Source organism: Nanorana parkeri, unplaced genomic scaffold (assembly GCF_000935625.1).
Source record: "Nanorana parkeri isolate BGI_ZX_2015 unplaced genomic scaffold, ASM93562v1 scaffold1191, whole genome shotgun sequence".
NCBI lineage: Eukaryota > Metazoa > Chordata > Amphibia > Anura > Dicroglossidae > Nanorana > Nanorana parkeri.
In genome coordinates, this window is record NW_017307459.1 from 286,428 (window position 1) to 311,741 (window position 25,314).

At 44.6% G+C, this 25,314-nt stretch overlaps 1 protein-coding gene across 1 annotated transcript in view; it reads right to left on the reverse strand.

Annotated features, from left to right (window-relative positions):
• Positions 1–1,475: 1,475 nt before the first annotated feature.
• The window catches only part of OXCT1 (3-oxoacid CoA-transferase 1), a 106,223-nt gene continuing 82,384 nt past the window's right edge, over positions 1,476–25,314 (reverse strand). Inside the window, exons 14-17 of the mRNA XM_018568456.1 lie at positions 24,884–24,973; positions 11,928–12,008; positions 5,552–5,653; positions 1,476–1,570 (exon numbers count right to left, since the gene is read on the reverse strand). Coding sequence (XP_018423958.1) covers positions 1,529–1,570; positions 5,552–5,653; positions 11,928–12,008; positions 24,884–24,973 — 315 coding nt within the window. The 3' untranslated portion in view covers positions 1,476–1,528. The remainder of the gene's footprint in view (positions 1,571–5,551; positions 5,654–11,927; positions 12,009–24,883; positions 24,974–25,314) is intronic.

Genomic DNA, 25,314 nt, shown 5'->3' on the forward strand with positions numbered 1-25,314 from the left:
CGATGACAAAATATGGAAGATGCTACTACTGCTTTATATTTAAAGTGACACTAAACTTTAAATCTTAACGTACTCAAGTACCTGAACTATTTAAAAAAACGTAGCTCATCTATGCATCACTCGGCTGTAGATCCTCAAATCATCTCAGAATTCATACCGACACTGTCCTTCCTTCAGGAGGGGGGCTACTTTTGTCCCCCATGGTCCCTGTGTGTGTTGTAAAGTAGTCACTGCTCCAAGCTCACTCCCGTGATGGACTACAATCTCAATACAAATTAGTAAACTAAAAATGAGATTGAAGTCCATCACAGGAGTGATCTTGGAGCGGTGACTACTTTACAACATACACCGAGACCATGGGGAACAAACGTAGCCACCCTCTAGAAGGAAGGACTGGAGTGAGCTTGGGGCGGCGACTACTTTACAACACGGTAAGCGCATTTGCGTGAACGGCCCCCATAGAAATACGTGGGATTTTGATTTGCATGCATTTCACCGTGGGGAAAAAATCGTGACGACACACCCCGGTGTAAACAGGGCCTTACAAATTGTAAACAATTTTTTGCTCCTCTCCTCAGGTCACATCAGCACATTTGTGGACAAATTCAGCCCAAAAAAAAAACAAACAAAAACTGTGAGGAGGGAATGTATGCTGGGGATGCAGAGTCAAAAAACTCTTCAAATTCAGGAAACAGTCTGCCCTGTCACTTGTTTGGTGGTCTGTACCCTTTAAAGGCGGTACTACCTGCAAAGTGTGACCACAGAGGTGAAAGGAAGCGCTCCGCAACCACTTGCTAATAGCTTGGCCATGGTAGGGGCACGGCAGTTCATCAGGGATTACTTCTCAAAGGACAATGCAGGCTGCTGCCCATCTCCTAATGAGGCCTAATAGAGAAAGTGGTTTCACCCTGCTGAAAATGCAGAATGCCAAGTGTGTAAGAAATCACCAAAGTGAAGAATCAACAATTTGGCTGGGAAAATAGTTCACACAAAGATTTCAACCTTGCATTCAGCCGTTTGCATGGAGTTTTGTATGAAAAATAACTCCCCCCTGGATTCTTCAGAGGACTGCAGGTCACTGGATTAACATGTTATGCAAATCATACAATACTAGTAGCATCCTGTTATGCAAGGTCCAGAGGCTTGTGCGATGGTTTGCATTTATTATGTTTGGTAACATCCATCATAAGGTGTTAAGAGAATGATCCACATCACTTCCACCTCACCAGTGTTGCAGGGAAGAGGAGAAGTGTAATTTTATACAATCATCCACAGAATTTTTTTATGCAGAATATTTTGAAGTAGAAACCACTCAAAACATACGGCTTGTGGGACCAATCTCAAGCATTGAACAAAGCACAAATACACATTTCTCATCAAAAAGTTTTATTAAATGATAAAGCCCCCCTCGATCCCTGTAACGATTCATCTGTGATGATAGAAAAGAGTCCTTGATATACATTCCTCTAGGATTGCCATTAGCAAATGTTGTTCCATTTGGTTACTGACCAGGAAGACTCCATGAATCCTAATCACTGATCTGCTGCAAAGGTTTAAGGTCTGGTGAAACCTTTAGGAGTAAAAAGATATTGTACATTAGACATAGGAAAAGTCAACACACTCAATATATCCTCTAATTTAAAGAATCAGGAGATGCTCAACCTTCATACTTGTTATATTCCTAAAGTCACTTGCTTGCTTTCCTTAATGTGACCAAGGCATTGACTGGGGAAGCCAAATGTTTTTTTCAGTCCATATAAATGAACTTCAATTGTAAGACCACATCCCCTTACTATTTTGGATCCTAACTGGAGAAAGATGTGCACCCACAATCTACACCATTCAGTATGGTCATCGTAGTGACTTTAGGGATAAAACTTTCCATACATAGTTCAGTTGCAAACCACATATGTATATGGTTTGTTCGCAAGAGACTTGGAGGGCAAGTCACTTATGGAAAATACCACCCTGGCTTTACTAATGTGCTGTGCCTGCTTCCAGCTTAATATGTCTGCCACAGACTACAAGAAAGAATGTTTTAATACACAGGCAGGGAAAAGTAGGGCAGTTAACATGAAAGCACCAGAGGAACTTTGTTACATACCACTGGAATTTCTAAAACAAATATTTCTGTAAGTGCCAGTCAGGTGCCAACATTTATTTTGGGATGACTTGCCATTTGCTAGAACTAAAATATAAAAATAAGCAAATTGTGGGAAGCAGACTAAAGAGTGGAATCATTTTCTGGTGCTCAATTGCCACCTTGTGTCCGTTTCCAGTGGTGTATTTAGGTTTTGTGCTGCCCCAGGCAAGACTAAACTCAGGTGCCCCCAATCGAAATTTGCCCCACCCCTTCCGGTTTAGGACATTATGCTCAACCTGTCAGACGCTGGATATAGTGTGCATGCTGTTTCCAACCTGACAGGTTGTGCTATTAGCTGGATACAGCGAGCGCCTGTTTAAACAGTAACAGTTGCGCGCTGTATCACTTCTGCCAGCATCAGAGAGGAGGTTGAGCTCATTGGTGGATTTGGGTAAGGATTATTTATTTTTCTGATAATGGCAGATGTTCCTTTCACATAGAATCTGGGCTCACATAGTAAAAAAACCAAACCATATTGAGGGCTAGTTCACACCACAGTGTGTTCCGGCCCAATTTGGTGCCGGAACGCACTGGATCGCATCCCAACTGGCTCCTTGCATTCAGAGGTGGGAGGGGGCGTGACAGTGCATTGAGTCATTGGCACAGCAGCCACGCCCCCCAACCGCAGTGTGAACGCCTGCACCCAAGCGCATGGCACATCAATGCCTGCGTTATGGTCCGGTGCAGTCAGAAAAAATACAGGCATTTATGTGCCACACGTTCGGATGAGGGCGATCGCACTGCGGGCGGGGGCGTGGCAGCTGTGCCATTGACTTCAATGTACCGCCATACCCCCTCCTGCCCCTGAACGCAGGAAGCCGCCTGGAATGTGATTCGCGGCTAAATAATGGCTGCAAACAAGCGGAATCCGTGTTGTTATTCAACATATTGCGTTTGCATCGCGGTCTTCCGCACGGAAAACTGTGCAGGAATAGCAAACGCAATATGTGAATGGAGCCTTATCCTTACTTTATGGGATTTTCAGAGAAAAGACAAGGAGAAATTGCTACAGGGCAGGATCCATTCGCAGAGTACTCAGTTGCCAGGTTGTGAGGCAATCTGGGACAAAGATTAATAATGATTCAAAGTGTACACACATAACTTTCCCATGGCAGCAGATTAGGACTGATCTAAACCACCTACCAGGCCAGCCTTGCACAGATCATTGCAGATCGGCTCCTTTGTGCTCTCTACCAAGCATTCAGTCAAAGCTTAAATGGCAGGTCTGCCCCAAAGACAGTGTCCACACACGGGACCCGAAGTTTAAAGCTCCCCATGTTGCAGGCTCTTTGTGCAGGCACTTAGCTACAGCTGCTGCCGCTGACTTCTCCCGGCTGGGCTCCGTGTGCAGGGGGGATGGAGGAGGGGGACAGTGTATAATGGAAGAAGAAGGAGGCGGTGTCAGGGTCCTCGGTGTGCCATACACTTATTGCTGATGGGCTTCCTTATCTGTGTGGTCTGCGCTCAGCCTGGCAGGTGAGGTTCCGTATCACTGGTTCGGGGGCGGCCGCTCTCTGGAAAGTGCCGCTCAAGGCAAATGCCTTGTTTGCCTCGTGGCAGATACGCCCCTGTCTGTATCGACACTTATGGCCAATTTTCTGCTAACCCTTTTGGTCTACATACATTCACAGCTCTTACAGGGCGATTTTAAACTCAGCTTATGAATTATATCTAGTCAGGAGAACACTAGTCTACCGGCTAAAGGTTTATATCTTGGAATTAACTTGACAGAGGTCTTTCAACATCACCTGCTAAGGTCAGGATTGCCTCACAGACCCAGGGCCTTTGGGGTGTGCGAGCTGTGCGGCCGCACAGGGAGCCATGGCAACAAGGGCGCCAGGCGGCCGACACAGCTCGTCCTCGGGGCGGCTCCTCCTCACCGCTGACCATCCGACATGACAGTGCTCCCTCCTCATGAATGAACGAAAACTAAAAACGTTTTCATTCGTTTCATCAAACAAAACACATTATGCTATTTTGGATTCAGCCATTGGCGTGTTCTGGAGGCGGGGCGCATGACGTGATATGACACCGCACGTGTTGGGCGCCGCCATCTTGGTGTATATCTAGGTATACACCAAGATGGCGTCGCCTATATCGGCGTGTGACATCACCTGACGCCACGCACGGTGTCATGTGACGTCATGCTCCCCACCTCCAAAATGGTGGAACGCATTCGCAGAACGCACCGGTAGCCAACATGGCCGCCGCACATTCTCAAACACATTGTTATGTACATTTTTCATATATTCGGGGATATAGTAATTCATTAATTTTACACGTAGTCCGGGTTTTGTGTTCTGTTTTTAATTTTTCTTTTCTAGATGCACTTACTTAAAAAAAGGGATCGGCATGATAACCTGACACTTTATTTTTATAGACTATTTTAGTTTGACATTTGTTTACCTTCTGTTTTATTTAATAAGAAGACTTATATTGTGCCTACAAGTTTAATACCTTTGAATAAAAGTTTTATTTTTATCATACTTTTTAATAAGTTTCTTTTCGGCTTAACAAAATGGGAGCGGTGCCCTCAGACAAAAGGTTTTCATCCAAACATATCAAGCAAATTTACAAATCTTTACACCTTTTTCTTCCTACTGCTGTCCTTTGAGTTCTGTACACGACTAATCAAGGGTAGACACGGGACACACCGCATATGAAGTTACACCGATCAGTCATAATATAAGCCCTGACAGGTCAAGTGAAGAAAATGGATTATTTCATTACAATGGCATCTCGAAGTGGGTGGGTTAAATTAGGCAGCAAGTGAATATTTTGCCCCTTGAGTTGGTGTTGGAAGCACAAAAAATAAATAAATTGGCAAGCTTAAGGATTTGAGCGACTGACAAGGGCCAAATTCTAATGGCTAGGCGACTGGGTCAGAGCAACTCCCAAAAATGCAGCTCTACTAACTTGGTGCCAAATACCACAGCATATCTTTTCAGAGGTCTAGTCGAATCATGCATAAATGGGTCAGGGCTGCTTTGGTGGCAAAAGAGGGACCTACTCACTATTAGGCAGGTGGTCATAATGTTATATGTCTGATCGGTGTATATATCAAAACCAAAACAAAAAACACAAACTCTCTCCCAGGGTAACTAAAAATTGGCAAGCAGGAACTGGCAGGAAGGAGGACTGTTTAAAGGGATGCTTTTTTATATAATGTTTGAAAACACTGTTGCTTCTTCAGCACGGACCTATAGTACATTTCTGTTGTGCCAGCTTTCAAATACTGAAGGCATGAACTGTACAGACACACGTTTAGGGTTGCTGGCACCGAGTCAACCAAGACACACCTATTCAGATAATTGCAAAATTTCATAATCTTAACCCAAATTGATCACTTAGCAAGTCTGCATAAAAATGCAGATGAGGGTGAAGGATGTTTAAATACCAAGCACTCACATTAAAGTCGCTGCCTGTGCATTTCTTGATGTCGTCTACAGTAAGACCTTCACCGATCTCAATCAACGTTAGCCCGTTCTTCTTGTCCACATCAAAGACTGCCTATTACATAAGCATAGACATAAAATGTAGCTCAGTATCGGATTGAAAAATGTCAGGAAAAAAATAGCCAGGATTTCAGGAATTCTACCTGTTCATTCGGCCAAGACCCGACTCAATATCAAGATAACCATCTATACGAGTCTGGATAAAGGCATTAGCATGCAGAGGATAGCCTGGCTTACTCCTAACACTGAAGCAATATTCACACATTACATCATAAGCGGGTTGAAGGTAAATATGGCAGATTTAAAGTATAGGCATATCTTTAGACAATCTGGCATCAGCACACAAATAAGCTTACAGCTCTTAGAGAAACGCATACCGACATAAAACCTACTTTGTAACACCTTCGCTGATCAAATACTGAATTGAGTTTTAACTTCAGTTTGGATACTGGCGATATGAACTTTAACATGTCATTTATCATGACACGATGACATAATCGTTAAGTAGCAGAACGGTTTACACAGCAGACATTTAAACAAGATCATGAAAACAATCAAGTGTAGTACACATACAGCATAGAGATAAATTCCTGACATTAGATTGAACATTATAATGGTAAAACAGATTATACCGGCTCTCCACTTTCAGCATGGACGTGCTGGTGACACAGGTGCTCCCAGATTTGAATGAGAGGAGCGGCTGGCAGAATGGGGTTAATTTTAGCACTTAATTTTGAAATTAGGTTAGCATTAGCCTCCCCCTAGAACAGCAAACCCCCAAACTTGTTAAAATGATCCAGTTGGCTTGGTATAAAAGATAAAGTAGCACCCTGTAAAAGAATCAGCTCTGGGAAAGACATTAGAAACCACCCTTGCAGTGGGCCTACCCTCATACTGTGCATGTTAAATGCTTGTTCTGTCTGGGGTACCTTTAATTGCAGGTTTACTTGCCTTATCCTTCTGTCCTGCGACCGGTATCACAGCTACTTCTCTTCACACTTAGAATTCATTATGAACAATGCAGAAACAGTCCCACACGGCACACTAAGGCGCCAGGGGCCCAGCCACACGCCGGAGCACCAGAGTAAGAGGAGAGCACTGGCTGCCGGGGGGTGTTAAAAACTGATTTCTAAATGATAACCTAGCTAAAGTGAGCATTTAACCCTTGCAGTGTGGGGAAAGCCCCACAACATAGGCAGTTCAGCTTTAACATTGCACCTTAAAGAGCTCCAGGCGCCACTGCTATCCATCACATGTACAATTTGTCCCCTGCTTGGCATCATGGTTCCCCCTGCTGACTCCTACATCACCATGTCCAGTAGTCAGCAGGACAAACCACAGAGCGTCAGGGAACATGCTATCCAACACAGTCGGAATTGTCGCATAGCAGTGCCCAGTGTTCTTTAAGACATTAAAGATTAAAACACACCATCCAAAAGAAAAAGGGTTGTTTTTTTTGGTTTTGGTATGGTGGCAGGGTCCATTTAAGGGCTCGTTATGGGGCACACAGCAAGTACTGGCAGAGGGTTAAATATTAATGGACAGGGTAAAGTTTAAGCATTTAGTGTTGGGGAAGGAGTTAAATGTTGAGGACTCTTTAGAAGAGATGTAGAAATTCTTGAAGGTAGGTCATAGTTAAGGGCTTGCAGTAGACACAATGAAGCGAAAAATCTGGAGCAGCTGTGCTTAGCAACCAGCTTCTCTCATTTTTAAATCTTAACTGAACTGAAGAGAGAAGCCAATTGGTTGCCATGCACATCTGCTCCAGATTTTGTCTGCTCCAGTTTTGATAAATTCCCTCCAATGTTTCTAAATAGACAGGAAAACAGGAGAAATCATCCAAAATGGGGGTCACAGGCGGCAAAATAAAATGTACACAAATTCCAACCTTTCTACACTAGGAAGATTTGAAATCTAAATGTAGTGGCTGCATTAATTTTTTCTTTATTTTCACCTGGTGACCCTGCCAGAAACACTTCCTGTTCTAGGATGACAACGATCACTCACTGTACTGCATCTATGAATAAGCAATGTTGGCAACAATGTCGACTACGAATGCCTCCACTCTTCATTACACAGGGAGGTGTTCTCTTGGAGTTCAAAGAAGGTACATGGGAAAACTGATAAAATCGTTTGAGATTTAAGTTCAGACCACAGGAAGTTGCAAGGGCACAGGAATTATTTTTCGTAGGCATGCACCAATACCAGTTTTTCAGTATCCAACACCGATTTTTTTCGGTACTCGCCGATACTGGAAGTCCCATTAAGGGTGCCGGGTTGCATGTAATGACTCGCTGCCCGGCTTTATCATCAGCCAGAAGACTGGCTCTATGCTCCCTCATCACCAGGTGACTAGGAAGCATGGAGACAACTTTCTGGCCAATCAGAAAGCCAGACAGCGAGTGAGGGAGCATGGAGCTGGTTTTTCGGCCAATCATGAAGCCAAGCGACAGTAATGACTTGCCGCTTGGCTTCCTGATACGGGAAGTTCTGGTATCAGGATAAGAATCAGGAGCATTTGGGCGCTTACAAGTACATGCCCAAATACTCTGTCGGCATATCCCTTCTTAGATAACCAGTTTTTTTTTTCTTCTACTTGTAGAAAGTGTTCTTAGCCTAAAACAAATGCAGCCACCACAACTGGTGAGCTACAATATATAATTTTTTTGTTTTTGGGCAGCATCAGGAAATCGTAGAAGAAAAAGTCATGCTGTTTGTGAGGAAGCTGAAGCTTGAGTGTCATTGGACCTTCCAACAGGACAGTTTACAGTACCCCAAGCATACCTCAAATTCCACCAAGGCTTGGTTGCAGTAGAAGTTCTGGAAGATTCTACAATGGCCCCCAGTCACCCGACTTGAATCCCATAGAAAATCTCTGGTTGGATTTGAAGGCAATTTTAGCACGCAAACCCAAGAATATTAGTGAACTGGAGGCCATTGCTCATGAGGAATGGGCTAAGAATCCTCAGGAATGCTGCAAGAAACTGGTGTCTGGCTATGCATCCTGTTTACAGCAGGTCATAACAGCAAAAGGGTCCACCAAGTACTAAAGATGCTTGCCATGAAGTGGGTTAAATCATTTTGAGACTTTAGATCATTAAAAGTTAAATGATCTGTTGAATTTGGGGAAACCACTTGACACATTCGCTGTTTTGACCTAACTCAGTAGCTTTTGTTTGGTTTATTGCAAACAGCCTGTAAATGTTGCCAATACACCTGATTTGCAATGGGGGTTGAATAATTTTGATTACAACTGTAGATATCCTTTACGAAATCAAATCCAGCCATACCTTTGTTTGATTGACCATCCACTGTAGAATTAAATTGACATCCCAGAGTTGCCAGGGCTACTGCCTGCTCCACACATGGCTTCCATTATATTGCATTTTGTAGAGTGGACAAATAAAGCATGGAGCCTGTCAATTTCCTAGAGCTAACCTTGCTCATGAAGAACTAATGGATGGCTGAAGTGAATAGTGGTTACACCCATGAAGTGGCTGCCTCCATTAAGTATAAGTGACAGGTACATTTATGTACACTATAGTGATTAAATTACAACAGGCTCACTTTGCACCAAGACAGATAAGAATCATAATTTACTTCCTGCTCCTTGTATGTGATTAGCCAGCCTGTCTTACCCTTAGGGCAATCACCAGATTTATCTGGAAAGGCAGCAGATGGAAAAGGGCACCCAACCATATCAGTGTGATTGATTATATACCACAACGATCTTAGGACATTTTCCAGGGGATACAATACATTTATTTTCAGTTGTATGCTCTTTAAAGCGTATCTAAACCCAAGAACAAAAATCTCATATGCTGCTGCCTACCAGTTCCTAGATGTAGCGGCTGCATTAGTTCTTTTTTTTGGCATTATTCCCATTATTTTTACTTGGTCACTCTGCCAGTAACACTTTGTCTGTAAATTCCAAAAAGCCGCACTTTGATGCCATAAGTGCAATAAAAACACTTTTTTACCTCCAACAAAATACCGCCCAGTCTGCCCCCTCCTGCTAGGTCTGCTCCGTTCTGGTATGTTTCACAATAAACTGGCTTAATTGTAGAAGATTTCTATGATTAAGCCCGTTTGTGGTGAAACACGTTAGCACAGAGCAGACCTCAGGAGGGACCGAGTGGAATCCTGTTGGGGAATCTATTGAATTTGTGGCATCAGAGTGCAGTTTTGTGTGATTTACAGTCTGAACAAATTAGGAGTGTAGATTAGTTCTATGAACGAGCACCCGATTACTCTCTGTACTGGGCATTTTCTAACAGCAGGAAAGGGTGGTGGTGTGGGGGGATTTTCCTCATATGTTGCCAACACACTTCCTGTCCTAGGGTAACAATGCTGACTCTCTTTAATATCTCTAGAGGAGCAGTGTTGTCTCCCTAAAGCTGGGTGCACAGTTACGAAAATGACAAGATTCCTTTATTCACGCCAAAAGCATGGCTGAACAAACCACTCACACTGTACATTGTAGTATAACAGTGGAGCCCAGCACTGTCAGAATAGTCAATGTTTGTAGCTTATTGGCTGCAAGCACTGGTAGACAATATTCTACTAGGTCCCTTCGACAAAAGTCGATCTAATTACACAGTTATTCAAATACTGTAACTGTGTAATTAGATCGACTTTTGTTCAACGTGTGTGTGTGTTGTGTGTGTATATAAGAGTCCCTGTGTGGTCCAGTATTTGATTTTTGAATGAAGCAATATTCTTTGCAGATGCCACTGTTCCAAAATGTAACCGCTCTAACTGAAAAAGAATCCCCTACGCCCTTTGTGGATAAATCTTTTCTCTACCAATTTTAGGTGGTGGCCTCTAGTCCTTGTTAGACTGGGCACACACCTTACAACCATCGCAAGACTTTTGTCTTGCGATGGTTGTAAGGTACTTAAAAAACACGTACGATCTGCCTATCTTGCATAGGCAGATCGTACTTGCGATGATCGCAAGCCACGCCCCGAGGGGCGGGCTTCCGATGACCGCAATGCCGAACGGGCAGTGTGCGCTTGCGCACACCGGCCCGTACGGCTGTTATCGTACGGACATGCCACAAACCCGCAGAACGTCGTACGATGCTCGGCGCGTTTTCGAACATGTCCGTAAGTTAAAAGTCGTGCGACCTTACAGTAGTAGAGGTCGCACGGCTTCCACACACCTTACGATAATCGTACAATCGTACGATTATCGTAAGGTGTGTGGGGACCTTTATATTTTTTTAAAACTTTTGTTGAGCAGACAGGACCACCCATGGATCGAATTTCAGGCCAATTCCTGCTTCATTGCCCCATATTTAATCCATGTGTACCCAGCTTTAGACAGAATGTATGTTTGAAACAGAACAACTTCCCTGATCTCCATAACATGGAGTGAGGTGGTTTGTAGTCCACAAGTGGAGCTGAGAATAATGCTAGCTAACTTCCAACTGAGGCAAAAACAGGAAGTTACAAGCTCACACAAATTCTGGCAGGATCAATAGGTATTTTTGCACTAAGAACCAGATAGAAGAGTCTTCAATGGTATATTTAACACACTGAGGAGCAGAGAAGTTAATTTTCAGGGTTTGCATAAACAAAAACACCATTTTGTTAACTTGTATATGTCCTCTCTTCACCCAGAGCCGACAGATACCAGCTAGGAGTACAAATCTGGCTCACAGTGGGAGTGCCTGATGATGGGTAAGAAAGGCAGAACTTCAGTGAGGCTCAACCATAAGCCAACCTATGTAGTGATGTTTAATGGCATTTAAAAGAACCTTAAAAAGAGAACTATGAGGCGAGTGAAAATCACTCAGCCTCATAATTCGAGCCGACGTGTGGCAATGAAACTGTCACAGGTCGGCTCAATAGATCGGGAAGTGAGCGAACACATACCGTCGCTCTATCCTGTCACTCACGGCTCCATGCATGGATTCCCCCCCCATCCCCGATTCTCCAGCGCTGACTGGCGGAACGGACGGGAGAGGGGGCAGGTACAGCTGGCTCTGCCTCTAGGATGGCAGAGCCAGCTGTCACTCACGCAGCCGTGTGGATCCAGACAGTATTGTCGGGATCCGTCCCGGCTGCTGCGTCTCAGTATACCGTGAGCTGTAGCTGGTGACGGGACGCTGCTAGTTTGTGTCCTCCCGTTACCCATAGGAGAACTATGGGGAAAAGCACTGACCCCATAGTTCTCCTTTAAAGACTTGAAAGGAGTCCCAGCATACACTATCTGGTCATAACATCACCATTGTAATAGGAATACATACTAGAGTTTTTTTGATAATACAATCAAAGGTTACGTGAAAATATAAAGCAATATAAGTTGTAAAATTAAGGTTTTACCTTCTCTGTAATGATACGATCCACACACTGTTTACCAGTAAGCGGCAAGTTACATTGCCCCAAAATTTTGTGCGCTCCTCCCTGTAATAAAGCAGAGCTTGTTTTATTTAGAACACACAGGTAAAAGTGAAATCATTCAAAAGCAGTCTTTAGCAATACTGTACATGCACTTTGTTTGGAAGTCAAAGCTTTACCTAGGAAACTGGTTTGTATGGACGCTAATAGATTACATCTCCCATAAGGCAATATAAACCTTTGTTGCCCTATGCTCTCCCTGGTTCTGAAGATTTCCAGTTCTTCATGGGTACCTATGAAGAGCTCTTTTCAGCCATATTAAAAAAAAGGAAAATCAATGTACATCTGTACTTTGTATACAACCTTGCGACATGGTCTAATTTTGTGAAGAACGGCTTTTGGTTTAAAGGTGGGCATAGGCCCAAATATCTCTCCAACAAAACATTTAAAACCCAAACTTTTTTTGTTCATTTTTATTTTGGATAGACTGAAAAAGGTTAGAACCGCTGAGAGGTTTTATAGTCGTCTGCGTGCCCCCGAGTAGAGACATTAACCCCCTTTTATTTGTCCAAATCCAAAATGGAGTTTTCACCAGAACACACTGGAAGAAAAAGTGCAGTACAGCACGGTCTATTTACAGGAACTAGGCACAAAGAGTCCGGGACAAAAAGTTCATAGCAGGAGATATTGTAGATCTCCAAACAAATGCAATTTTGTATAGGAACCCCATGTGTACCACAGGACAAGAAAGCGGTTGATCTTGCCTTAATTGGCAACAGCATGCCAACTGCTGCCAGGGAAAATGAATGGAAATGTTTAAAAAAACTGTCCTAGTTACCATTTTTAACTGGGAGTGGCCTCAGAATGTAGATGCTACCAGAACTATCTCAATAGAGTGGAAAAGGAAAGACACTGCTAAGTCACACAAAACTTTCCAAGGAGGCCAAGTCTTTTTGCCAAATCTCTTCTGCCCAAAAATAATTGTTCTTCCCACAAGCAATTTTTATTTCTCTGTGTACACTGTACTGCGCATAATGCAGTGCAGTGTACATTGGCTCATTCCCAGCATCGGTCATATCAAGAACTGAGCTGTGTGCCAGAGACAAATGCAACTTCAGCAGTCATGCAGACATTAAAATCATCTGACTGAAGGGCTGAAGATGAGCAATGGGCAACCTGGAAGAAGCAGCAGAGAAGATGGCGGTGGACAGAATAGACTTGAGTTATGCTTCAAGGCTTTTTTTGGTTGAATGAAAAAAAATAGATCAGTGTATGGCCAGCCTTACGTGCGTGTGTATAGACTTTAGAGTTATGCTTCAAGGCTAGGTTTTACTCTTTACCCACTGTTGTAAAATAGAGGGCGCAATACCTCAAGCTGCATTTTACACACGCACGTAAGGCTGGCCATACACTGATCTACTTTTTTCATTCAACCCACGGGCTGAACAAAAAAATAATAGACCAGATTCCTGCATCAAACACTAACAGTGTGTTGATCAAGGAAACCTTGCTGTTTACATACAGTGGCTGCCGACACCTGTCAGAATACCCGACCAAAGCAGGCAGCTCACTGGCTGCCGGCTGATCGCTCGAAAATGTTACGGCAGGCTCCTTCAAAATCAGCTGGATCTAAACAGACTGATGTCAGTTTGCATCCGGTTGCCCCTGGCTCCGGCCAGGTCCGGGGAAAAAAAAAACAACAAAAAACAAAAAGAAAAAAAAAAACCCACACGGAACAGTGCTTCATTTTGCTAGGCCTGATCGTGCCGGATCAGGGCAATCTGATGTAAGTTGACATGTCTGTTTACATCTGATTCCCTATAGACAGACATGGGTCCGGTCATTTAAGTTTTTTCCTCCATCGCAAGATGGAGGAAAAAACTGGACAGACCTGGATGTCACAGCGATAACATGGTAGCGAACCGCTCTGATCAAGAGAGGATGCTTGTATGGATCGCCTCCTGATTGGATAGTGTGAAAGGGCCTTAAAAAGGTGTATTAAAAGAAAAACAAAACATACAAAAAAAGCCCACATCCAGTGTCATCCTAAAGCTGCCTCACATGCAGTATATTTTTAAGGTCATTCTTTAGATTGTCCGGTAAGTTACACAATACACAGGTTCCCCATGATGCTTCTGAGCAGCTTTAAAGTTACCACTGTTTTCAGCATCATTGTACTGGTTGATGCAGGGCATTGGAAAGATTTACCCACAGGATGCCCTTCACTCACAGGAAATTGGTTTAATGACAATGGGGTCATTAAAGTTTTCTTTTACAAACTGATCTGAATACAGATATACTATACGGTCTACTGGGAAGACACACTTACTCTTACAGTGGTAGCCTTTACTTTAAAATCCAGCACAACACAAGGGGCCTCTTTGCGAGCCTGCCACTGACAGTTATGCAAAACGACTTTGCCAAAGAAGATCAACCCAAGAACAGATAACTGGTCTAACAGATCATTAATGCATTCAGTAAGTTACAACAGAGCATATTTCTGGAGCACCACGGCTGTAACGGACAGTTTGTACTTATTCAGCAACATCTCTGCTATGCTGGCAAGGAACAAGAGAAGCTTCGTGATAAGCTAAATGGCCATTTCAGGTTTTTGTCTCCCATATTTAGGGAAATCAAACCCTGTAAGCAGAACCTCTAAATCAACATTTGAATAAACTGAAATAAAATGTGACATTGCAGTTAACCAAGTGGTTAAACTGAGGCCTAGTAAAAAAAAGTTTATCTGGATTTAGCATTGTACATTAGAAAGTAGGACACGTCACATAAATCAGAACCCGGAGGAGATTTCTCACAAATTAAGATAAGAAAAGCATGTCCTTCCATCTTAATGAGGCATGATGCATCATAAGTCACAGGGCCAAGGGGCCATAATCTGCAATTAATCTGAACTTCTTCATCTTGACAAATGAACACAGATCACAGATGCCACGTTGGATGCGTTTGCAGAGCGATTGGTAAGCACTTCTTAATGTCACTTCAGATGTTCCTACATCATGTCTGAATTATTGCTGACAGCCCAGAACTGTACATTCTTGTGTGACTGTGGTAGGGATATTAAACGCCACCATCCCCTGATGCACAGGCCAGAATGCTTATATGTACCATTTAAGAAGATGTATAATACAGTACAATGGCGTTAAATCACAAAAATAAAAATAGATGTTGCCGCAGGCAACAGCCACACTCTACTTTCTGCCAACGCAAAAATGAAAGCAACTAGATAAATGGCATGCATGCATATTTAGGCAAATGGGGTATTAATTTGGCAATGCACATGAATACATATACTTTTGTTATACGGGTTGCAACAATAAGCCAGATGTAGAGGAAGGCAATTCTTACAGTACAGAATTTAAAAAATGAGCAAAACCTCATGTATGCTACAATGTCATTTTATTTTGGAGCAAGGATGTTTTGTTGGCAATATACAGTGTAGCAAATCGGCAATGGAATTGATATTGGTGTGTGTACATAAAAATTGGAAGTAAATCATTTTTTTTTTTTTTTTAATTGCCAGCAGGTAGGTTTTACAGAAGACCACACTTTTATATGCCATAACAATTTACAAATTGAACACCACCAACCACACATTTACAGTGTACAATTCCAGCATTGGTAAGTAAGTGCCAGTCAACAGGATGTGGGCATGCCAACGAGTTAAAGGTGACACTAAACACAGGAGTTCGGTACTTGAGTTAAGGATCAACTATTAACAAAAATGTTTCTTGTTTGTGTATCACTCAGCTGTAGATCCTCAAATCGTCTCTGAATTGGTGCTGGCACTGTCCTTCCTTCTGGAGGGTGGCTACTTTTCGTCCCCATAGTCCCTGTGTGTTGTAAAGTAGTCACCGCTCCAAGATCATTGCCGTGATCACACCACTCTCCGTTAGGGTTGCCACCTTTTCTTCAAGTGAAACCCGAACACACGCTAGGATATTCAAGGATATTAGTAAACTACCGTGAGGTTGTAGTCCATCACGGAGGCAAATTTGGAGCAGTGGCTACTGTACAGCACATACAGGGACCATGGGGAGCAAAAAGTACTCATCCTTCAGAAGGAAGGACAGTGTCAACATGAATTCAGAGATGATTTGAGGATTTAGTGCGGAGTGATACACAAATAAGATACAGTTTTTTTAATAGGTAAAGTACTTGAATGCATTTTAAGATTTAATTCCCAAGTTTAGTGTCACTTTGCCCCCCTGGGACAGCAAAGGATGACTTAAAGACTGTGTACCAGGAAGAAGGTCAGGAGAAGAAGATGGAAGCACTTGTGACAGAGCAATGGAGGGGGCAACGAGAACATTTCATTGCTGAAGTAGAGCCTTTTGCATGGCAATTGTGCCATAAAGTGCAAACTTGCACATTAATGTTAAGAGCCCCCTGGGGGACCTACAAAAAACAACTAAATTCCATACAGCGTGCTCATCTGTGCCTAAACAAGCACCCTGGATGGACAGGCGCTGCTGTAGCCTCCTGTATGATAGGATGTGCAAGTTTGGGTTATCAAGTAGCAGTGTGTGGCCACATCCTTGACAGATGTACAGGCGGCTGCACGCAGCACATATCCCTCCTGGGCATAGGTTTCTGCACACTGTATACGTCAGTGTGAATAAAAGGTCCTAATCAGATTTCCTTTTATCCACCATGTGAAAGCATTTTGGTTTTACTCACTACAGAGAATGGTCACATGCTGGAGGGGGGTGACATCACAGCTAACTGAGGTCTGACAACAGGTATTTTGAGGGTCCCATTGACAAAGGTGTAACGGTATTGCTGGTGAATAAAACGTGTTCTGTGCATGGAGATGTCGCAGATAGTGTCCTTCTGTCCTGTACGGGGAAAGTGACAAGGTCCTTGAACAGGTCAACATTCTCTAAATGCCAAATTGAACCAAAAACTAGGTGCAAAAAAATTATGCGTATATAAAAATGTAGGTTATACATACTTTCTCATATACAAAAACTAGGGATGCACCGATAGAGTATTTGGGCGAGTACTCTTACTCAACCCAAATGCTCCGATACTTACCTCCGATACCAGAATTGGCAAGTGCCAAGGGAGCATGGAACGTGCTTCCTTTCCAATCAGGAAGTTGGGCAGCATGTAATGGCCCGCCTCATGCCTTCCTGATTGGTTAGGAGGCCGGCTTCACTTGTCCCTAGGCAGCCTGGCTTCCTGACCAATCAGGAAGCTGGGTCATGAGGTGCCATCCATCTTCCAGATTGGTCAGAAGGCCAGGATACCTAGCAACAAGTGAAGCTGGCTTCCTAGCCAATCAGGAAGCTAGAAAGCACCTCATTCATAGCCGTTTGGTTCCCGATTTGACCGAGCCCAACTGGCTTCATGACCAGTGGAGCCGGTGTTCTTTTGCTAGAACACCAGCTTCACAGGCAATGAGGAAGCCAGCAACAGGTCATTATCCACCCCTAGACTTCCGGATAATCTGGGCAAACTGCACCAGTACTCTGTATTTGCGAGTACCGAAAAACAAATATCAGTACTCTATACCAGTGCTCCCCAACCTTTTTATCGCTGCGGACCGGTCAACGTTTGATAATTCTACCGCGGCCCGCTGAGGGGGGCGTTGATTGTTTATATTTTATAATATATATATCATTATTATAAATATATATAATAATAATATATATCTATATATAGATATAACCGCAGAATATCCCGTCACTGAACCCCCTGCGCTAAATGAAGCCCCCGGCTGCAGGTGCAGTGGCTCCCTCCACCGCCTCTCTGCCACCTGCGCCGCTAAAGATGTGGCTCTCTAATCGCGCAGCCGCACGCTTATCAAGGGTATACTGAGGCGATCTGGGCTGGCTGGAGCAGGCAGATGCGGCCCTCTAATCATGTATGTTAGACAGAGGGTCTCCCGAGTACCCCTTGAGGAGTGAGTGGCCGCACGATTAGAGAGCCGCATCTGTAGCGGTGCATGTGGCAGAGAGGCGGCGGAGGGAGGGAACCATTGCACCTGCGGCCGGGGGCTTCATTTTGTGGGGGGCAGGGGGGGGTGACGCCCGCGGGCCCTCAGCTGGTGGTATTCAGCATTGCTGTATAATCATTATACAGCAATGCTGAATACCACCCAGCTACAGTCCCCCAACCCCCCCAAGCCAGCCATCACCCACAGACTCCCCAACCTTACCTACATCCAGGCTGCAGCACCTCTCCTTGGCGGCCAGTGGAGGGGAGGGGTCACAGGAAAGTGTCCTCACTCACGCTGACCCACATACCAGGAACGGACGGGGGAGGGGGCGGGTACAGCTGGCTCTGCCGTGCCCGAATGCCCGTATGGTCAGTCCGCCCCTGGTGGTGCATTGAACTCAACGGCACCGCAGCCGATCCCCCTGCCCCCAGTGCGATCGCCGGAACTCAAACGTGACACATTAGTGCCCGCGTTCTGGTCCAGTACAATCTGCACAAAATAGTGCATGCAGCATTTTTGCAGATCGCACTGGACCGGAAAACGCAGGCACTAAGGTGTTATGCATTCCGGTGCCGCGATCGCACTGCAGGCGGGGGGCGAGGCTTCAGTACCATTGAGTTCAATGGACCACCACGCCCCCTCCTGCCCCAAAACAAAGTGAGCCGCCGGGTTGCATTCCAGAGGCTGAACGCACTGGCACGCACTCCTTATGGTGGGACTGGGCCCTTAGGGCTTGTTCACACAAATTACGGTGCTTTCCAGAGCGGTAGCTGCTGGAACGCACAGCAATCACTCACAAATCTTCCCGCTGAGTTCAGGGGTGGGAGGGGGCGTTGCGGTGCATTGAAGTCAAAGGCACTGCAGCCACCTCCCGTAGTGCGATCGGATGCGTGGCAAAATATTGCCTGCGTTCTGTTCCACTGCAATGCTGCTTGCGCTATTTTTTGTGTTTGCAGTGGAATGGAACGCAGGCAATGTTTTGCCACACTTCCCGATCGCACTGCGGCGGGAAGGCGAAGCAGTGCCATTGAATTCAATGCACTGCCACGCCCCAGAACGCAAGGGGAAGTTTTGTGAGCGATTGTGGTGCGTTCCAGCAGCTGCCACTCTGGAACGCATCACAATTGGTGTGAACAAGCCCTTAGACACTGAATTCCTTTTTTTCCCCTACCCTGTATTTTTTATATATTGTACAAAGTGCAAAAAAAAAACTTCAGAAATAAAATTAAATGTTAAAAGAAAAAAAAATATAATAGAAGAGGGCTTCACTTACCTGAACTCCCTGTGTCCCTCCTCCGGTATCAGCCTCCTCCTTGCCCTCCTCCGATGCCACCGATGGCTGCTGCGGCGTCGCTGGCTGCCCTCCAGTCTCCACCACACGCCGGTCGGGCGCGCTCTCTCTCTCTCTCTCTCTCTCTCCAGGAGAGGACATGGGAAGAAGCGGAAGTAGTTCCGCCAGCACTAGAGTGAGAAGCCACGCCAGAGGATCCGTCGCGCGGCTTCTCTCCTCTCTGACGGAGGGGGGTTGCGGTGCGGAGGAATTGCCGCCTGGTACAGGACAGATGCCTGGTCGCGGGCTCTCGGGCAGCGCCCGACGGGTCAGTCCGCCCCTGCGCCGGAACATACAGCTGTCCCTCCTCCGTGTCACAGACTTTACTGCAGTTCGTTGTACAAAGTTTTTACAATGAACCGCAGTAAAGTCTGTGACACGGAGCTGGGCAGAGCAGAGTCGGGAGTGCTGCTTCGCATGCGGCCCGGTACCATTTGATCCACGGACCGATACCGGGCGGCGGCCCGGGGGTTGGGGACCACTGCTCTATACCGCAAAAACGGTATCGGTGCATCCCTAACAAAAACCATAACCAAGGTGAAGAATTTTGCCGACTAGTTTACTGTGTGACCAGCAAGAATTGAAAAGCCATTTTTTTCAAGAATGTAAGAATACAGGAGCGGTTTTTAATGAGCAATGTATTTGAAAGGGGTGCTTAGCAAGCAAAATATGAACAGTCTGGAGAGGAGAAAAAAAAAAAGCCCTCCAGCACTTAAGTATGCAATGTTAAATATGGAACACACTAAAATAAAGCAAAAAAGGCATACAATTATTCAATTCTACTATGTTCTTTTGTCACATATTGCCTTAAACTAGATTATGGAGAAGCCGGGAAACAAGACAGGCATTCTGAAATGAAGCGTTTCCGTGGCAACAGGAGAGGCTGCACCTAAATAACACATCCATCTCCATTTAGCTATTCAGGCACCGATCATTAAATGCTGGAGCCTCCCTATTTGTGTTTGGATCTGGGTTCATATCCTTTTGTGGTTATTTACCATTTGGCACTTTGAGATTGTTAGCTGGCTGGAAGCAAATTGATCAACATATGCTCAAATATTTGCAAAATTTGCAGTTGGGAAGTTGTTATTTTATAGTGGATTCTTAAGAAGTGCAGATTTTTTTCCTTCTTGTAACAGGTCTGTCACACAGATTTTTTATTAAAAGGTCATGTTTGAATGCAAATGTTGTAGCTAGGAAAACATTAATGTAGACAATTCTGAATAATGCAGCAATTTCGATTTTATGTTAATTTTGAATTTGCACATTCTATTCTAGACTTCCTGCAAAAGAGGAATACAGCAACTAAACATGGATTTTTTACTTTTCCCCTTAGTGTCAGCCGGTTATAAAAAGAATGAAGTTTATAATAAAAAGGGGGCTCAAAAGTTTCTATTTTTTAAATTCTATTTCGAATAAAACATGTATCTCGAAAGTAAAAAGAAAAAACTTGGATGCTGAGCTTCTACATAATGGCCGCCACATTGGAAGGCTTCTGCAGTAATGGAGGGGGGTGGATGGTTTTAACCATTTCACTGCCAGAGCTGTTTTTGCAATTAATTTTTTTTTTGGCACACGTTAAAAAACAAATTTTAGGCCTTAAGATAACTACACCCCCCAACCCTTAGAATGATCAATTTCCTGAAAGCAGAGAGCCTGTAGAATAAAATGGTGGCAGATGCAATGTTTATGCCGCATGACATCAGCACAAACCGAAATTTTCATTTAAAAATTCACTTACACTAATTTTAGTGCACATAAACACAATAGATTAACCTTTTAAATAAAAAAAACACAAAAAAGGAGGAGATTGTGCCGAGTAAATAGATACCTGAGGGAAGGGCTGAGGGGTGCAGCCATCCCGTAGGAGAGTGGGCCACTGTACACATGTAAACAGACTCCTGGCTGTTATACCTGCCGGGAGTCTGCTTACAGGGGCCCATTGTTGTTGACATGACCTATCTCGGCAGCAGCAAAAGGGTTAAAACCTCAGTGTTAGACTTCCTCTTAACCCAGAAGCAGGCTCCTCCTCCTGCTTCCCCCAGAAACACTCAGTGTACAGCGCCCCCAGAGGGTTAACTGCCTGACCATAAACGGAATAAATGCACAGCTCTCAATTTACCCAGGAAACAGACAATCCTCACACAGGTCTCCCAGTGGTTGAAGCATATCTCATTTCTCTGGGAGATGATCTGCAGCTACTAGATGCTCTGGGGAGGAGGTGATGTCATCTGAGCCAGGAGGAAGTTGGCGGAGCCAAATGCTGAGTGGGCAGAGTCCAGAACCTCCAGGCTCAGTCTATCCTCCACTCTGCATCTCCATGTAGTGAGAAAGTGACCGGGACAGAAGGAGCAGTGTTGGGGTATGTAGTGGCAGACTTGCTTACTTGGTTGTTGGGAGGGGGGGGCAGGTGGTGCTGGCTGTGAGGAATGGAGAGTTCAGGGTGCAGTGATAGGGTGCTGAATGACAGGGAAATATGTCAGGGTGAAGTGTGCCAGGGGAATTGGGTTCTTCTCAGGGCACAATGCAACCGTTGTCTACTTGTAAGCCTAGGGCTTGTTCACACCATGTACAGACAAGATCTGGACCAGAACAGCTTTTGTTCGCACCTGAAATGCATCCCAATTTATTCCTATGGTACTTCTGGTCTGGGCTTTGTTCACACCAGTGCTGGGGGAAAAAAATGCTGCAAGCACCATTTTTTTCTGGTCTGGGACGCACCAAAAAAACGCACTGAACTGCACGTGAAAAGGCGAGAGGCTCTTAATGCTCCCCGTAGAACAGCACTGTCAGTTCTTGCACCAAGCAGCCATTCAAAATATGATGCCCGATGTCGACTGTCAGCTTAATGCTTCATTCACACAGCTTAAGAGTCGTGTGAAGGAGGCCCGTACAGATCCATGCGGTGGGCGTGGTCGTATCGGGCTGTTCCTGGGAGGGACAGGTGCTGCGTGAGATTGTATGCAGCAGCCTGTTCTCTATAGAAGGACGCGGCAATATGCTCACCAGAGCTGCACATCCCTTGTGGGTGTCCATACGCTTACCCGACACCTGCATGAATGTGTAGCTCGGATGCGTACGGCCACATCCTCCCATAGAGAAGAGCAGGCTGCTGCGCACGGCCGCATCCTCCCATAAAAGAGCAGGCTGCTGCGTACAAGCACTCGCAGCACCTGTCCTTCCCGGGAATGGCTTGATGCGGCCCTGCACACCGCACGGATCTGTATGAGCCGACTCTAAGCGGAGTGAATGAGGCCTAAGGCAGGGTGGGCTGCGGGTATGGCCAAGAGGGAGCTCCATCCATATGCGCATTGCTTACATTTACTTAGTTGAAGAATGTCACCAGCACAACAAAGCGAGTTACAGCAGTTCGTGTTCATTTATTGAAGAATGCTGTCCTTCATATGCGTGGCCCTGAAAGTGCGTAAAAGTGTAAGTGTCATGCAAATATTAGCTATAATGCTATACGAGAGGTCATTTTTTACTGCTTGTTCTCAGGTATGTTTACGTGCCAATTTATTATATCATATTTGAACATAGTGGCGGGATTGTGACGTCAATATTGACGCCAGGGAGTGTGGGTGTGGTTTGCAATACACTTCACCATTGCTATGTCTATAAAGAGGTTTTTAATTCTCCCACTCATCTGAGCCTGATGAAGGGGACCCTGTGTGGCCCCGAAAGCACTTCGCATAGGATTGACAGCATTCTTCAATAAAATATCACTTAAACTGCTGTAACTATCGCTTGTGTGCTGGTGACGGTCAACTATCTGCATGTGGCAGCGCCCTCAGCAGTCATTTTGAGCACCCACTCGTATAGCTACATGGGCACCCCGGTAAGGTGTGCAGCAAGGATTGTTTTGTTTGCTTACAGTTACCACGCATACCCTGTAGAGGTGTCTGGACTGGTGTTGTCACATTCTGGCTCCCAGCACCTCTACAGGGCATGCAAGGGAGCTGTATATGTAGGGAGCTCTGTTACAGCACAGCAGCCCACACTGGACCCCATACTGAGGATCCACTCCAATTCTCAGGTAGGGAGACTTGGTTGATCTTAAAAAAAGAAATATATATTTTGTGTATGCGTGTGTGAGAATGCCTGTGTGTGAGATTGTGTGTGGTTGTGTGTGGTTGTGTGTGCGCCCGTCGGTATTTATTAAGGCCCGTTCACACTAATACAGTGCGTTAATTTCGCTGTACCACGCAATTACACCTACCGCACGTTCTGGTGCGGGAGGTTTGTTGCATTGCCAGTTATTTGAATGGCCATGGTCACTGCAGGTAATGTCAACCACCATGACAGAAAAACATCCTGGCTGGGGCACTCAATCTGAACATCTTGTTCAGCGATAGAGGAGACTTGTTCCATACTGCAAGAATGTTCCTCTGTAAAATCCTGGAATGGAACCGAGTACAAAAGGTATAGCTTCGTAGATTGACATAAATCCCAGTATTCTCATGCAGGTTCTCACAGAGGAACATCAAAGAGATCGAAGCAACTAAACTTGATCCAGCAACTTTAATATTTTGTTCCGAGGAAGGAACACCTTTACTTGAAGGGTATCCAAAAGAAGACCCAAATACCCAAGCGATGCAATGGAATTGGGGACAACTTCTCGATATTCAAAACCCACCCAAAGTCCTCTAATGTCTGCAGCACCATCTACCAACAATGAGCTCCAAATTAAGATGACAAAAATAAAAACCCAGAACCGATGCAAGAACTTTTTAAAAAAACCTTGGAGCCCAAGCCAACCAGAAGGGAAGTGTCACAAATTGATACTAAAAGATCACCTACTGCAAAACTAAGGAAATACAGAGGAGCTGAAAATACAGGAAATGCAGATACAAATCCTTTAGGTCTAAGAGAAAAATTGACAACCGACTGTACATATTCACAAATTCCGGATGGAATCCATTAAAACGCATTGAGTGCTTTCAAATCCTGAATCAGACAGGGTCTTCCATTGGGTTTGGGAACTGTAAACAGGTTTGAGTAAAAACATTGAAAATGTTTTGCCAAAAGGAATGGGAATAATAGCACCTGAATCCAACAGACCTAGAACTGTACAAAAAAAAAGGTTAGTCTGACATTGCTGAGATATGGGAAGCCAAAATGCGAAGAAGAAAAGCCAAAATGCGAAGGAGAAAGATGAAAATATATTCTGGAAAAAAAGTGAAAATTTGACACAGACACACTTTGAAATGATTTATGAAATGATCAGCCAAAGATTGTGGCCCAACAGATTTTAAACTACTGAAACTCAGTAGGTCTTGTATTGCTTTAAGCCCAGCTACAGGCAAACGGCTTAACGCACAGATTAAATACATGCAAAGGGATGTCACTCTGCTCTCTTACGTTCAGCATACTCCTTGCTAGCATGTGAGAACTGCAGAAAACTCAACTGGCTCCTTGTGTGGCTTTTTCCTCTCCCAGTCCAAGCTTTGCTGTTCCCGATTGAATCTCCCTCTCTCCACATATCAAAAACTATGTTTTTGGAGCGCAGTATTAGAGAATGAAAGGGAGAACCTTATTGGCTATTAGAACCTGTATAGTGAGCCAAAATATTTGCATACTGAAATACAAGATGTCAATAGCAGTGTTAAAATGACAAACATTTGTGTAACCAAAGAGCATTGTGTTACTTACTTTGGCTGAGTGCTCCATTGTGACAACTACTTTTGTTCCAGCACTTGACACCAGGTCCATGGCACCACCCATCCCTTTCACCATTTTGCCCTGAAACAAAGGAAAAAAAAAAGATGATTACAACCATAAACCAAAGCTCCTTACTTTTCACAGAATTACATTTACCTTCAGATGTATTCATGCTGCAAGTCCAGAATTATAACCTTAAATGCCTTGGTTCTCAAGTGGTGGGTTGTGAACCAAAAGTGCGTTGCAACTTTGTGTTCAGTGGGTCCCCCACATGCCTTCCACTGTTCTAGTTGAGGCACCTCAGCCTCCCCCTAGTGCAGCACGGTCAGTTCTCACTCCAAGCAGCCATTCAAAATATGCTGCCCGGTGCCGAGTGTAAGCATGAGGTGGGGTGGGCTAGGGGTAGGGATACGAGGGGGGTC